The following is a 14,842-nucleotide window of genomic DNA, read 5'->3' as shown; positions in this document are numbered from 1 at the left end:
GCTTTAAAGCTCTTCTGAAGACCTGAGAAACTAAAGGCGAAGTACCAGGCGCATGTCGAGTGAATGGCTTCAGATTTCTGGTGCATTCGTGTGATGTGTGTGTGTCTGCAGTGGAGAGTCACTGCTGCTTCAGAACCACGTACTAGTTTGTGTTCTAGTCCATGTTTGTTTATCGTTGTAAAGGGCAATACGAATTTATATAGTCTTACTCCAAGAAAACTCTCATCTCTTTTATAGCTATGATGATAGATATGGCATCTTCATTTTTAAAACCTTAATACTGTTAACTCAGAACCTCATTCAGGTACACTGAGAAACTTTAGTTCCCCGATCAGGGATTGAACCTGGGCCCTGGGCAGTGAAAGTGTGAGTGCTAACCACTGGGCTGCCAGGGAATTCCCTGAGAATCTTTTTAAAAACTGCTGTATAATACTCCATTGGTGGAGTGTGCTGTTTATTTCATAGGCCTTTGTAGAATTTTTCCTCAAAATATTTTTTGATGGTTAATTAATGGTTAATTAATTTAGGAGGGTAAATGTGGAAATTTCAGTCAATGTACTTTTTTAGCATATGTGGTTCAAGCTAGATAAGCAACAGGAAAAGGAATTTCTACTTTCCTTACTTCTTTCCCCAGTTTTTTTGTCAGGGTGTCATGATTGAGGGAGCCAGTTTAAAAATTGTGTTTTCATAAACAGCTTTTATTGACACCCTGACAAAAAATTAATTAAATGTATATATTGATATTTAGTGGCTCAGCTGGTAAAGAGTCTGCCTGCAATGTGGGAGACCTGGGTTTGATGCCTGGGTTAGGAAGATCTCCTGGGGAAGGGAAAGGCTACCCACTCCAGTATTCTGGCTTGGAGAATTCCATGGACTATACATGGGTCACAAAGAGTCAGACATGACTGAGTGACTTTCACTTTGGCCTTCTCTGGTGGCCTAGACGGTAAAGCATCTGCCTGTAATGCAGGAGACCTGGGTTTGATCCCTGGGTCAGAAAGATCCCCTGGAGATCCTTCTTGGCAACCCACTCCAGTATTCTTGCCTGGAAAATTCTGTGGATGAAGGAGCCTGGTGGGCTCCAGTCCATGGGGTTGCAAAGAGCTGGACATGACTGAGCAGCTTCACTGGTTTATTGATATTTAATAGAACAAAAACATCAAGATTGGCAGTGGTCTAAATTTGGGTGGTAATACCTGTTTTCTTGGCTTCCAAGGAACTCTAAGGTGTGTTTTGAGATACTTAAGAAAAAAAGGCAGTTTATTTAGGAATTATTTGAGAAATGTAACCTGACAATTTGGGGTTGGAACTTGCCTAGAGGGGAAAGGTGCTGTCCGTGGTGCTGAATCAGACCCACTGCTTGTTGGAGTGGTATAAAGGCTCTGAAATACTGGAGTCCAAGGACACAGCTATGTAGCTACTTTAAAAACCACATCTCCTGCTTGTGGCTGATATTCTTCATTTCTATTGGAGTGTCTGAATTGCCAGGGAAAGCTGACCATACAAGGAAACACAGGACATCATTAGTTGCAGTAAACTGTTCTATATGCCAGGACAGGATTTAAATGTGAAGTATGGCCATTTTGACCAGTAGAGGCTGTTTAAATCCTAAGTCCTGCCAGAAGTTTAAATTTTTTTTTCTCTTAAACCATGGCCCTATGTCTCGAAGAAGATTGTACTCAATGACTGAAGAGGGATGGGAATGTTACAGTTGGAGTTTACACTTCATATTTGCCAGTCCTTGGTTAAAAGTTTTAAATCCTCGCTTCTTATTTTATATAAATGTTTTCCAGACCAGCCTTCAGCAAGCATTTTGCTAGTCTCGAGATCCTTTCTTGGATCTTTGTCCATTCTCATCCTCCTAGGGACCCCCTTTTCAAATTCCCCACACCCCAAAATGCCATTCCTGTTCTTTGGTATGGATTCATACTTTATATAATTATGTAACTGAAGTGTCCAGTAACAGTTTGAAAATGAGCTTGCTGTTTCAAGGCATGTGTGTCCATGATGGAAGATTGTAACGTACACTGTTTTAGTAACCCCCCAAACAATATTTTCTCTAGGATTGAGTTTTAATGAGTAGAAACCTTTTTCAAAATAAATTTCATTGCAAATTCAGCAGATTATTGTGTGTTCAGATCCCACTTAGCATTTTGAAAGGAACAAAAGTTTGTTTAGCGAACATATGAGTAAACATATCCATACTTTTGGGTTAGAGTGCAATTATTTGGCACGGTTGGAACTGGTGACTGGAAGTCGTCCAAAGTACAGATATGTTTTTGTTTACTTGATCCAAGCCAGGAAGGTAAAACTCATGGGATTTCTTTGCTTCCTTTAAAGCTGGAGATACAGATGACCCACCGAGAATTACCCAAAACCCTGTTATCAACGGGAATGTGGCCATGAGTGACGGGCACAGTAACACGGAGGAGGACATGGAGGACGGTGAGTACCCGGCCTTCGTCTCCTGGTGTCGGGCAGAAAGCTGTCGGAAGCAGACACTTCTTCCTGAGGACTGCTGAGTTTCTTTGAGAGTAGCTAGTTTTCAGGAGGTGTATCTGAGCAAAATTTAGGAGCCTGGTTTGGTTTTGAATTCCACGATTGCCTGCAAATTTCAAGGTAAGTTGATTCTCCCCAGCCTAGCCAAGAAGGTTGAAATACAGAAGTCTGTAATTGATGGGTATTTGGTCAGGCCTGCAGTTAATTTTCCAGCCACTCCTAGTATTCAGAACAAGTACCTTACTGTCCTTTCCTTTTCGTCTGCAGCACGATACTTCTAGACACTGGAACGTGGCTTCCCATTGCATTCCTATTGTAGCAAGTCTATCAGTTGTCTGTAGCTGATCACCCCTCCCCCCTCCTGTTAGGTTCGAAACCAGAATCGAGCTTTGGGCTTCATCCCCCAGACTGACTTTTGGTCTTTTATCTTCTCTGCGCAAAGTATACACATTTGTACATGCATGGGCATTTTGGGCCTAGGGAAGCACTTTCTCTCGAGGCTATTTTTTCATTATGCCTTATCAGACGGGTGTGACCTGTGCCAGGTCGACTCCACGAGAAGGTAGCAGCCAATAGTCACTTTATGCAGCCCCCAGGAGTCTTGCAGTGTAATATGAAACCATGTTCTGTCAAAAGCGTGTCCATCAATCCTCATGAGGGTTGTGTCCTTCCCAGGGGTGTAACGGGGCAGTTGAAAGAAACCGTCAGTCACGGGCTGCACCACCAGAAGGACTGCTGTTCAGACCTCCTGCCAAAAGCTCAGCCTCCATGAGAAACTGCAGCCGTAGTTGAGAGTTCTCTCACAGTGCGCTTTACCCCTGGCAGCGGGCTGAGGCCATATCTGAGGAAGGTAAAGAGGCGTGGTCTGACCCGCTGCTTTGTTACCTGTGGAGTGCACTTTCCACCGCAGACAGAGGGCGACGGTGTGGGGTGGCCCCCGGATGCGGGGGCCCTTTGGTTCCATCGCAGACCCCGGAGACGCCAGCAGTGGTTCAGAGAGCGCCGTGGGGAAGGCCCGAGGCAGGGGTTGAGGGTAGCCTCTCCTAGAGCAGGGAGCCGCCCCAGCTGGTCCCACAGCACAGGCTTGTCCTGGCATCGCCCCTGGTGTTCTTGGGTGGGGGGGCTCGGGAGGAGGCTCAGATGTGGACCCAGGAGCAGGCTTCCGAGGCCTTTTGGTGGATCCTTCTTGGTCAGAAAGGGCCGTCCTGTACTTTTTAGTATGCCGTGTTATCCCCTCCTCTCTGCCCTGAGTCGTGACAGCTCCAAATGTCTGTCAGAGTGGCTAGAAGTCTCCCGGGGGCCCCAGATTGCCTCACCTGAGAACCAGTGTAAGGAGATCACCTTTTGAGGCCAATTGTACTAAATTATTAGTAGGCAATGATGGTGTTATGGAACCTAGAAGCAGAAATGCTCCTACTGCGAATTATCAGCTGGAAAAAGCACTTTACAGGACAAAGTAGCAGTGGTCTTCAATACCCTTTGTTCCTGGTCTTCTGAAAGGCCCAGGGGCAGGAGTGTGAAAAGACGGTGTCTGTGGGGCGGGGGGCCATGGCGATAGTTATTTTGAACCATTAATGGCAGAATATGTGCGTGTGAAAATTGTTCAGAAATCTGCAGAAAGTTAGAGGAGTGCTGGACTAAGTTTGTCTCTTTACTGAGTACTTCTGAGCTGTTAGCCTCCTAACATCTTTCTCCAAAAGCCCTTTTTGTTGTTGATGATGATTCCCCAAGCCTCTGAAACACTAGAACCTCTTTTCCCTGAGTCTCCTTTGACATTGTAACGTAGGGAGGGCACACGGTGTGGGGAACCGTGGGTTGGGATCCTCAATCTGTACCAAGAAGCCTTCTTGGTGAGGGAGGCTCTTTCACAGCAGTTGAGTGGCGGGCAGCAGAGGTGGGAGAAATGTCCAGTTGAAGTAGAGTGATTGTTGTAGATCTAGGTGGTTGGTGCCCGTGAAGCAATAGTTGTTTTGGGTTTTTTCCTGGGGATTAACTGGGATGTGCAAAGACTTGTATTAGAATGAATAATTGAGGTTTGATACAGCTTCTGCCAGAGTGCCCTTTGGGGGAAGCTCAGGCCTGCTTTTTGGGGTACCAGGTTTTCTGCCAGGATGTGTGAGGGCAGCAGGCGGCACCAGGTCGCCGTCCTTCCGTTTACGACAGACACTGGCGTGGGTTGGTCAGTGTCCCGTGGTGCTCAGGCAGGTCAGAGTCTATTTGGATGAGGCAGTAATCCAGCAGGGTAGGAGGTGGCCTTCGTTAGTCCCAAGTGTACCGCTTTTACCCAAAAGGGTTTCATTCTGAAGCAGTTGCAGTTAGAGAAAGCTGCATAAATAGTCCGTGGAATCCTGGGTGCCTTCCATCCATGTTCTCTCCCAGCTCCTCAGAGAATGGTCGCCAGGCCAGCCCTGTCCGCCAGAGAGGGAGGGGCTTCCTGTCTGCTGCTGTCCTGCGCCCCTGCCTGTCTGGACCTGCTGGTACTTAATGCAGGTTCTCAGCTGCTCCGTTAGGGAACAGCTCGGCAGGCAACCGTGCCACCAATGCTACGGGCTCAAAGACAGGGCGTGGTGACATTTTTATTCACATGAGATCTCATGTCAGACCTCCTGATTAGCATATTTTGGAAGATAATCCTGTGCCTTGGGCGGGAGGCGGCATCTCACATCTGGTGTGTGACTCTGGAGTGTGAACTGCGTTGGGGAGAGGAGGGGAGGGGAGGGGAGGAGGTAGGCCTGGGTGGCATCGCGGGAGCCCTGGAGGGCTGGCCCGCTCCCGGACCCATGCCAGGCTCATGTGGTCCTGTTTAAGATTAATTGAGGATTTTGACTAAAGTGTGGGGAGGAAGAGCAAAAAGGCATTTTTTTTTTGGTCTGTATAAAACTCATCCTACACAAATCTGAATGGTAACTAAAAGTCGTGTAGGTGGGGGCTTGTGACGTCATGTCTTTAGGTCCCTGGAACGTGTCCTGTCATCACCGGATAGCGGCTGGTTTAACCAGGCTCTGGGTTTGGTCCCCTAAACTCTTAAGATGGCATTGGTCACTGTGTTTAGTGTACACAGATCTTGGGTCCTAAGACCCCCTGTGCCACCTTGGATGAGACGAGCCGCTTGACCTCAGCAAGCCTCGGTGTCCCCACCTGTGACTTGGGAGCTGAGTCACACCTGCCTTTGCCTGGCTGCGGGGTTTGGACGCTGCTCAAATATGATGTGTGTGGCTGTGGAGGAGCGGCCCGCTTCTTTCCCCAGCACTCTGGACCGCATTCTCTGCAACAGGCGTCTTGCCTTTTGTGTGGACTCTTATCTCGGGAAGGGATGAGGGTGACCCCTGCAGAGGCGCAAATGCATCGCATGCCGCGCAGCTGCTCTTCCTTTGAGGGCCTCTGCCGAGAGCTGGGCTGCGGGTAGTCAAACAAGTGGGGACAGAGCCTCTGAACGGAGGGCAAAGCGCTGTTAGCACATCCTGTGGGGTTTTCTTTCTTTGGTAAAGAATACTACCCTCTCATGAGGACTGATGGACATGTTTTCTTAAGAACAAACTCAGCCACAGTGGAGGCAGTTCTGTGTGCAGAGAAGTGAAGCGTGGAGGGCCTGGGTGTGTTCTCGGCACGCTCTTCCTAGGCCTGGGAACCCCACTTGTGCCGGGGCTTGGGCATGATGAAACAGCCCCTGCTGCTCAGCCAGAAAAGGCCCCCCTGTTACTCTAGGTCACATGTGGCCCTCGGCCCCTGCGCCTGTGAGCTGTCCCCTCCTGCCACGGGACAGGCTCATGAAGAGCAGGAAGTGCCTGGAAAGCTGTGTAGCAGTTTGTCCTCCTCGCTGCAGTTTTCTTATGTGCTGGCCGGTAACAGGTTTTTTTGGGAGGGTTGGACAGCTGGAGAACGCTGATGGGTTGTTGGCGCTAATTATCACTGCCTGGGGTCTCTTGAAATGAGTAGTCACCAGCAGAAAAGGCTAGAATTCAAAATGTGACTTTTTAGTTTAATTCTTATCAATGCTTTGCTTTTTATTGGAGGAAACCTTGATTCCTTAAGTTGGCCTTTGGTCTTGCTGAGTGAATTTAACAGTTCATTCTGTTCATGTCCAAAGGAATACCAGTTTCTTCATTCTTTTTTTTTCCCCCCCAAATATTTCCCCTTAGAGAATCTAGGGCGATTTCACCAAAATAGTGAACTGATGAAGTTAACGTTTATTTTTAGCTAACTTCTTAGGAACGGTCTTATCTCTGAGCAGTGCTGCACTTCCCAGGAATGGCTGTCCCCACTCCTCGGAAGGCCCTGTTTGCCTGTAAATCCCTGTCTCTCCTCTACACTCAGCCCCGGTCTCAAGCCCTTTTCTTTCCCTCCTGAAGCCCTGTCCTTGAACAGATGTGACAGGAGAAGTTTATTCCTTTCCTCCAGCCTTTCCACTCACTGCGGATTACTTGGGAATTAAGACAGAGCAGAGTAGACGTTCTTAATCGCACTGAGCCAGTTTGGTGGGAAGGCAGGTGTGTGTTGCTGGCCCTCTGAGTCTGGGGTTTCGTTCACACAAACTGTATGTCATCTCACAGTTTAGATTGCTACTAAATTGGAGATGATGCTCTCCTTTCCCCAGAGGGTTAGGCTTAAGCGGTTGAATTGCCGTTGTAGAGAATGTTTATCCCAGGTTTGTCCTGCTTTCAGTGTTGTCTGACGGTCCCCAGGCCCTATGATTGACAAAGTGTTCTCTTGCAGACACGAGTTGGCGCTCCGAGGCAACCTTTCAGTTCACTGTCGAGCGCTTCAGCAGACTGAGTGAGTCGGTCCTTAGCCCTCCGTGTTTTGTGCGAAATCTGCCGTGGAAGATTATGGTGATGCCACGCTTTTATCCAGACAGACCACACCAAAAAAGCGTAGGATTCTTTCTCCAGTGCAATGCTGAATCTGATTCCACGTAAGACAGTTTAAATGATGCAATTACAAATCCACAATTAGTTATAAGCCAGATTGGCCTCTTTGAATTTTGGATTTCTCTGTGAATTTCCTTGCTGCCTCTACATAGCAATTTGATTTTCAATTAGATTCAATACATTTCCCTCTTTAAAACCTCACTGGTAGGTATTATCTGCAAACTAGAAAAGGTGTATATTTTTCCTGCAAATAAAATACTAAACTTTGTGTGTGTGAGAACCTACCTGCCCGTGGAGCATGGAATTAGGGCCTCTCTGGACTACCCTGTGTCTTATTCTGCCAATAACTGCCAGAGGGGAAGACGACAGTTAAGGGAAACTCTCCAGGCAGACATCCACACTGTATGTTAACTGATTCTGTGGGTCATTCGGAAAGTTAAAGACCCAACTTCTGCTGCCCGGTGTTTCCCAGCAGCACAGCTGAGCCATTGTTTGGGGGGGGGTCCCAGCTCCCTCTGCCTCCTCGCCTCATTCCACATTGACCAGCCCAGGAGACGGCGCCTCCCTGGCCCATGTCTCCCTGCTGCCCCCAGATCGTGGCCCTTGGCACCTCAATGCAGGTGTTCACGAACTGGCTCCAGCGGTCAGCCAAGGCTTCAGGGGACCCAGCTCCTTTCATTTTTCCTCTTTACCTGAGTGTTTCAGAAGCCAGTTTTCAGGAGCAGTCAGGGCCTCGGCTGTGTTTTTACTTCTCTGTTCAGTTCATATTACGACCTGACCTGATCGGATGAGCCTTTGGGCTGGGTTTGTTTAGTCCGGCAGACGGCCTAAGCCTGAACAGCAGGTGGCTCGGGCACAGCCCGCATAGGGGGCCCGAACGGGCAGCTGCCGCCGCCCCTGTGCTCATGAGTCTGCGGTCATGTCAGAGGTCGTTTGAAGCAGTCCTTCTGTGAGCTCTAAATTGGGCCCCAAGCATTCAACGTGCAGTCTGTCCCGGACATCTGCACTTGTAGTTGTTCCCAGGTGGCGGGGTCCTTCTCGGAGCCCCCTGGACAGCCCGACCCGGGAGCCTGGCAGCCCCGGGAGGAGGGGCAGGAGTGACACCTGTAGAACTGGAGCTTTCGGTCTGGTATCTAACAACCAAGCAGCTTTATCATCATTCCTCAGTGCTTTTCAAGCAGTCCCACCACATTTTGATACTAGAACTACTACCTGACCAAAAAGCTATCGTCTCTTGTTAAATCTCAGGACACTATTTGAAGGTCAGATGCTTGTGTTTTATAGATATCAATGAAAAACTTGAAACCTTTTAGAAATCAAAAAGACATAAAACGTAGACTGAAATCCCTCCAGACTACACAGGGGCACCCTGGGACCCTCTTTACTTCTCTCTTCATTAAAGATCGACATGTGTGCCCTTGATTCCATCTAAAAAACGTAGAAGGAAATGATGGGGCAGTTCTGTGTGCTCTTAAAGCGGGGTCGGTGTGGGCCAGGCTGTGGACTGAGGCTCGGGTCGCCCTCCTCGCACAGGTCCTGGTCCTGCCACGCGCAGGCGGTGCTGAAGATCATCAACTACAGAGACGACGAGAAATCCTTCAGCCGGCGCATCAGCCACTTGTTCTTCCACAAGGAGAACGACTGGGGCTTTTCCAATTTCATGGCCTGGAGTGTAAGTAGCAGTTACTCAGACTGAATCATACGAGCCTCGATCCTCCTTCCCTGATTCTTAATTCTTCAGCTCTTCTGTCCATTCGTTTCGGAATCAGAAACGTTTGCTCTGCGAGTTGGATAGGTAACTGAAAATGGGTTTTTTTCCCAATTCCTTGCCGAGGTTTTCGGCAGCCAGTGTTTTGATCAGATGTTGTAAGGTAGTCTGGCGCTTTTTGGATAGGCTAGATTTCCTTTAAGAAAAATAATACCGAGGCAGGCACGGTGTGGGGAGATTCCAGTAACCAGTGAATTCTTACGTCAGCGCTTTGGGGCTGCTTTTGCAGGAGCAGAAGCCAGTAGGACGTAGGAACGCTCTGCTCAGCTCTAGAGTGTTCTCGGTGGCCTCCCTGGACCTTGCCTGCTAAGTGGACATGGAGGTCTTGGGTCTGAGATGTGGTCTCCCCCCACTTCTCCAGGAGGCATCCAGACTTTGGCTGATTTCATTCAGAGGACAGCATTGTTGAAAACAGGCCAAAGCGCTGCAAAACTAGAAAGCACAACTTCGGTGTTTTGAAAAAGTAGTATTTTAATCTGTCAAGTATAGGGCACCAGGGTAATTGTTTGAAATGAATCGAGTATTCATGTGTTCTCATGCAAGTAGGATATTCTTTTTTTTTTTTTTATAGGAAGTGACTGATCCTGAGAAAGGATTTATTGATGATGACAAAGTTACGTTTGAAGTCTTTGTGCAGGCGGATGCCCCCCATGGAGTTGCGTAAGTTTTCCTTTGATTGGGTGCAGTGGTGAGAGGAGCGAGCCGAGGTGCCCGTGGCAGCAGAGACGCACCCACTGGTGTTTGGCCTGTGCACACGGTGGTGCCTTTGGCACATTTATCGAGCAGTTTCTATGAACCTGGGCTTTCCTGGTGGCTCAGATGGTAAAGAATACACCTGTAACAGGAGATCTGGGTTCGATCCCTGGGTCAGGAAGCTCCCCTGGAGGAGGGCATGGCAACCCACTCCAGTATCCTTTTCTGGAGAATCCCACGGACAGAGGAATCTGGTGGGCTACAGTCCATGGGGTCACAGAGTCGTACATGACTGAGCGAGTAACACAGTTCTATGAGCCCGACACACTGCTGGGCTCTAGGACTGTAACTGTGGTGAACGAGGCAACCACAGTTTTACATCCTCAAAGAACTTTGGGACTGGTCAGGCAAAGGAGTTAATAACAGTGACTCTGGCAGCACATGCGCTTGTCATTTTGTTGGAGGGATGGGCAGCTCCATGACGCGTGTGGTGGTGGGGAGCTGGGAGGGTGGGCTCCTGTCCTGGGTCTGGGAGGGCCGTGGGCAGAAGCAGGGTTTTGGCCTTGAGGAACATATAGCTTTGGGCCCTTGATCAGTGGGAGGGGAGAGGGATGGGCGGGGCATCGGGGGAGTGTGCCGGGGCTCCAGAGGCCGAGCTGGCGCGCTGGGATCGGGTTGGAGCTGGACGGGTGTCCCCAGGCCAGGACTGAGAAGCGCAGTGCGGTCTCGGAGCGAGGCAGGTGCAGCTACCCCGTCCGCTCACACGTGGTCTCCCCGTGTGGCCCTCTTCTGGCAGGAGCGTGTAGGCTGACTTGGGGGCCCTGGTGGCACCGGGAGTTTTAAAAAACAAATGAGATCTGGTGATTTTCATATTAATTGGGCTACTTGCAGAGAAATCAGACTCTCCTTTTTGAAACACACGCTTGAACTGTACACTTGAATCATATTCAGGTATCCTGGGTCAAGAGTGGGCAATAAGGTGGTATTTCTAGTTAAGTTTTTTGTGGGTTTTTTTTTTTTTGCCCTCGTTTTAAAAACGTATTCCCCTATACTTATGATATGTCTTTTAATAAAACAAAGCAGATTGGGTTTTTCAGACTTAGCAGTCAAAACTGTCTTACTCAAGAAAACCTAATACCTGCAGCATCAGAGTCTTTGCCGACGCTGACCTTACAGAAAACATCTAGCTTTGGCCACGTGTTCACATAATGTGTGCAGAGAGGGAGGGCTCCTCTGTTTCATGTTACTACGGGGGGTTGTGGGGGTGCTGCAGACTATTCACTGTCCTAAGCAGCCAGCGATACAACGTACTCAAGAGAAGAGGCTTCGGGAGTTGAGGTCTGACCCTGTCGGCATACCCGTCCTCGCCCATGTATGTGACACTACAGAAAAGAGGGTTTCGGCGGTTCCCACCTTGCACCGACTACACGTGTGTGTTATGTGTGTGCGAGGGAACCAGTCTGATAGCAGTAGACTTTAGCTTGTATGTGGGAGCACTGCTCTGGGTACATGATGGCCATGCAACCGCTCCAGTCAGACCGAGTTCCCACTAGTCCTCGCACTTGAGTGGACCACACGTGTGGTATTGGAGGGAGCCGGGTGAGCAGGACTCCTGGCTTGGCGACGAGTTAATTTGCTTGGAGGCGGGTGCTCGTACATCACCCCGTGTCAGGAGTGGGGCGGAGGTGGTTGCACAGAGCAGCCAGCCCCAGCCACGCTGCCCACACACATGGCAGAAGCGTTGGGGTGCAGCCTTCCCTGAACCTCAAACTGGTCTCATAGGTGGGACTCAAAGAAGCACACGGGCTACGTCGGCTTAAAGAATCAGGGAGCGACTTGCTACATGAACAGCCTGCTGCAGACTTTATTTTTCACAAACCAGCTACGCAAGGTAAATGGATGGTGTTTCTCTCCCTCAACCTTCCCCAGCCTGCCTTCTTTCTGCAGGATTCTGGGGCAAGAACAGCCTGGCCCCAGGCTTGTCTCCAGGGAGGGCCCTGCCTCACGGTTACACGTAGCTTCATTCCTCATTGTCCAGATACTTGTGAAGCCAAGTGGCGTGATGAAAAGCTTAGTACAGCCAGCAAACCCAACTTTATTGGGCAAGAAATAATCAAGCTTTTCTTTAAAATATGAAAGTCAGTAGTAGCAAGATATGAAAAGTTTTATATGGAAGTTGATGAGTTGAAAGACTACTGGCCAGGAATCTGATTTTTCACTTTTTATAGATAAAACGTAAAATCTAACAGGATAGTTATTTGTACTTTAGGAAAGTCGTGAGAATAGCACAGACCCATTGCCGGGTCTGCTGTCACTTACTATTTGCATCACACTAGTCTGACAGGAAGCATTAATTACCTTGATAGGATTAGATTAGAGGCTAGCTGAGTGTGGATAATTTCAATAGCATTGAAGGTTTCATCAACTTTTATGTTCACATGTCAAGTTAAAAATGTTGCACTAAGAAGTATGAAATAGAAGTGATTCTCACTGGATGGTAAGCTATGTGTAATCTTTAAAATTCTTTTTGCAGTTTCTTTTAACTTCTAGATTGTCTCTAAAGATGTCCAAAGAATGTTCTGGCTATTTGAGGGGATAATGAGAAGCCCTACCCATCTACCTTAGTCATTGGGGTGTTAGAAATGATACTTTGACGTAAGATTCCATTTTTACTTCTGAATTGCTTCTCTTTAGGCTGTGTACATGATGCCAACAGAGGGCGACGATTCATCCAAAAGTGTCCCTTTAGCATTGCAGAGAGTGTTCTACGAGTTACAGCACAGCGATAAGCCCGTAGGAACAAAGAAGCTGACCAAGTCATTCGGGTGCGTGTGGGGAGACCTTTCCAGCTAGTGGACGCAGAGGGCTTGAGAGCGGAGCACAGGCACGCATCAGCAGTCGCATCAGCGCATCTTACCAGTGTTCTTTGTTTGACCTCTTTGTCAATGGAGGCTTTTAGAATTTTGTTTGAGAACTAATGCACCACTTAGGTTTACCTGTCAGGAAAAGGATAGGTATGGTCTTCAAGCTTCTGTGCGTTTGCTTGCAAACATGACCTCCCCATGCAGTAAGACTTTCAGAACAGGAGAAAGCTGTGAGCATTTTGGTGTTGAGATAAAATTCAACTTGGCTTTGAATTATAACCCCCCAAAATAATCCTCTAAATTAGTTTAAGAATGATGACTGGTGATACGGTTTAGTTTCTTAACTTACTCTCGTGTGAAATTTAGAAGTTTCAATGTACATTCATTTTATCTTTCTAAGGTGGGAAACATTAGATAGCTTCATGCAACACGATGTTCAAGAGCTCTGTCGAGTGGTGAGTTTCCTCCCGTAATTTTTTTCCTCTTACATTTCATATTTCGAAGCACTGTCAGAAGTTGTTACCAAACAAAACCTCAGACCTACTTTAGTCACTGTAATTCCAGTTATGCCCATCTTTGTTCAGGACCAGGACTATGCTAGAAAGAAAAGATGGCACGTATCTCATTTAAAGGCCAGAAAGACTGAAAAGTGATTTGGTAGGAAAGTATGAGGGGAAACAGTATAGGCAGTGGACTGTTAATGTGTTAAATTGGCGTAATCTACCAGTTAGTAACCCAAGAAACAAGTCCTGGTTGAGGCAGACCTCTGTGTGGGTGACTCTCCCCCAAACCGCCTCTAGTCACTAGCAGGTACCCACTCTTCCAGTCGTGATGCAAGACACACACACACACACGTGAAATGGCAATTCAAGGTGATTGGCTGGGCAAGGTGTGTTTTCTTTTTTGCAGCACTAGCTGGATTGAATCCAGTTCATTAAATATCCATGGACAAACCAGTCAATCCTGTTGACAGGCTCAACCTCATTAATCTCTTGGTGTGGACCAATACGAGTTAAGTTTAGTGCTCAATTTACATGCTTTTCCACAGAGGTAAAAATGAATATAAAAAAATGCTTCTAAAGGCACTACAAATTACTAATTCATTCCAAAGGCTGTATAGAGGGTTAATCTCAACTGTTGCATGTAGTTATTTTTGTAAATATCCAACCAAGAAAGAAGATTTTGTATGTTTTTGATAATTGCATGCTAAAGGTCATAATATTTATAGTCTAGAATTTTTTTGACCATTGAAATTTCCTAGTCATGTTTCAAATTACTGCATAATGCGTAACATTTTCTGAAAGCCAAAACTTTCTCTTCCAGTTGCTTGATAATGTGGAAAACAAGATGAAAGGCACGTGTGTAGAAGGCACCATACCTAAATTATTCAGAGGCAAGATGGTGGTATGTGATTACCAGTCCTGAAGAATGACTTGTATAAACTTTTCAGCGCTCGTGTTCTGACGCTGAGTGCCTAAGCCACCTTATTTTCCTTGCTTGCAGTCTTACATCCAGTGTAAAGAGGTAGACTACCGGTCCGATAGAAGAGAAGATTATTACGACATCCAGCTAAGCATAAAAGGAAAGAAAAACAGTGAGTTCTGTGTGCATAGAGCACGGCCTTTTCATGGTTCGTTATAATGCTTGTGAACGTACCTTGTGAACACATGCAGGTAACCCCACTCAGGTCAAGAAACTTAAACGTTTGCCGATTAAGGAAGACGCTGGCCCTTTGCTGTCATTGCCCATCTCTCCTCCTGGGAAGCTTTGGGCTTCTAACATCCTTTGCTGGATTATTTTTACAAGGACGGGAGCACGTAGAACATAGTCTTCTAATTCTCGATTTGCTTTTTCTCAATGTTCCCTCCATACACTTGTGGCAGCAGTTATCTGATCATTTTCATTGCTGTGTAGTATTCCACTCTGGGGATATAACACAGGTCTTTGGAAACCATTCTTTTCGAGCTTAGCAGATGCAGCCATTTATCCTTGCCACTCCCCAGCAAACTGCGAGCCCTTGTTCCACATCTACTCCAGAGCAGTTGGTCATCAGGATGGTGGAAGATGGTGCTGTCTTGGGTTTGATTTGCATTTGCCTGGAAGTCAGGGAGAGTTCACCTTGTCAAAAGCTCCTTGGTGATTTGGATATC

General features: G+C 47.5%; 1 protein-coding gene across 3 annotated transcripts in view; it reads left to right on the top strand.

The window, feature by feature from the left end:
* Positions 1–14,842, top strand: part of USP7 (ubiquitin specific peptidase 7) — a 52,182-nt gene that overhangs the window by 22,140 nt on the left and 15,200 nt on the right. For 2 of the 3 annotated variants that reach the window (XM_070460655.1, XM_020892157.2), the window contains exons 2-10: positions 2,341–2,445; positions 7,213–7,411; positions 8,901–9,039; positions 9,707–9,795; positions 11,611–11,719; positions 12,523–12,653; positions 13,093–13,147; positions 14,016–14,096; positions 14,196–14,286. In XM_070460655.1, coding sequence (XP_070316756.1) covers positions 2,341–2,445; positions 7,213–7,411; positions 8,901–9,039; positions 9,707–9,795; positions 11,611–11,719; positions 12,523–12,653; positions 13,093–13,147; positions 14,016–14,096; positions 14,196–14,286 — 999 coding nt within the window. Of the gene's footprint in view, positions 1–2,340; positions 2,446–3,187; positions 3,350–7,212; positions 7,412–8,900; positions 9,040–9,706; positions 9,796–11,610; positions 11,720–12,522; positions 12,654–13,092; positions 13,148–14,015; positions 14,097–14,195; positions 14,287–14,842 lie in introns of those variants that run through there. The other variant, XM_020892178.2, reaches the window with a different exon arrangement.

This window comes from Odocoileus virginianus, chromosome 33 (assembly GCF_023699985.2).
Source record: "Odocoileus virginianus isolate 20LAN1187 ecotype Illinois chromosome 33, Ovbor_1.2, whole genome shotgun sequence".
Classification (NCBI taxonomy): domain Eukaryota; kingdom Metazoa; phylum Chordata; class Mammalia; order Artiodactyla; family Cervidae; genus Odocoileus; species Odocoileus virginianus.
The sequence above is the reverse complement of the archived record's forward strand: the minus strand, read 5'-3'. Positions and strand labels throughout refer to the sequence as shown.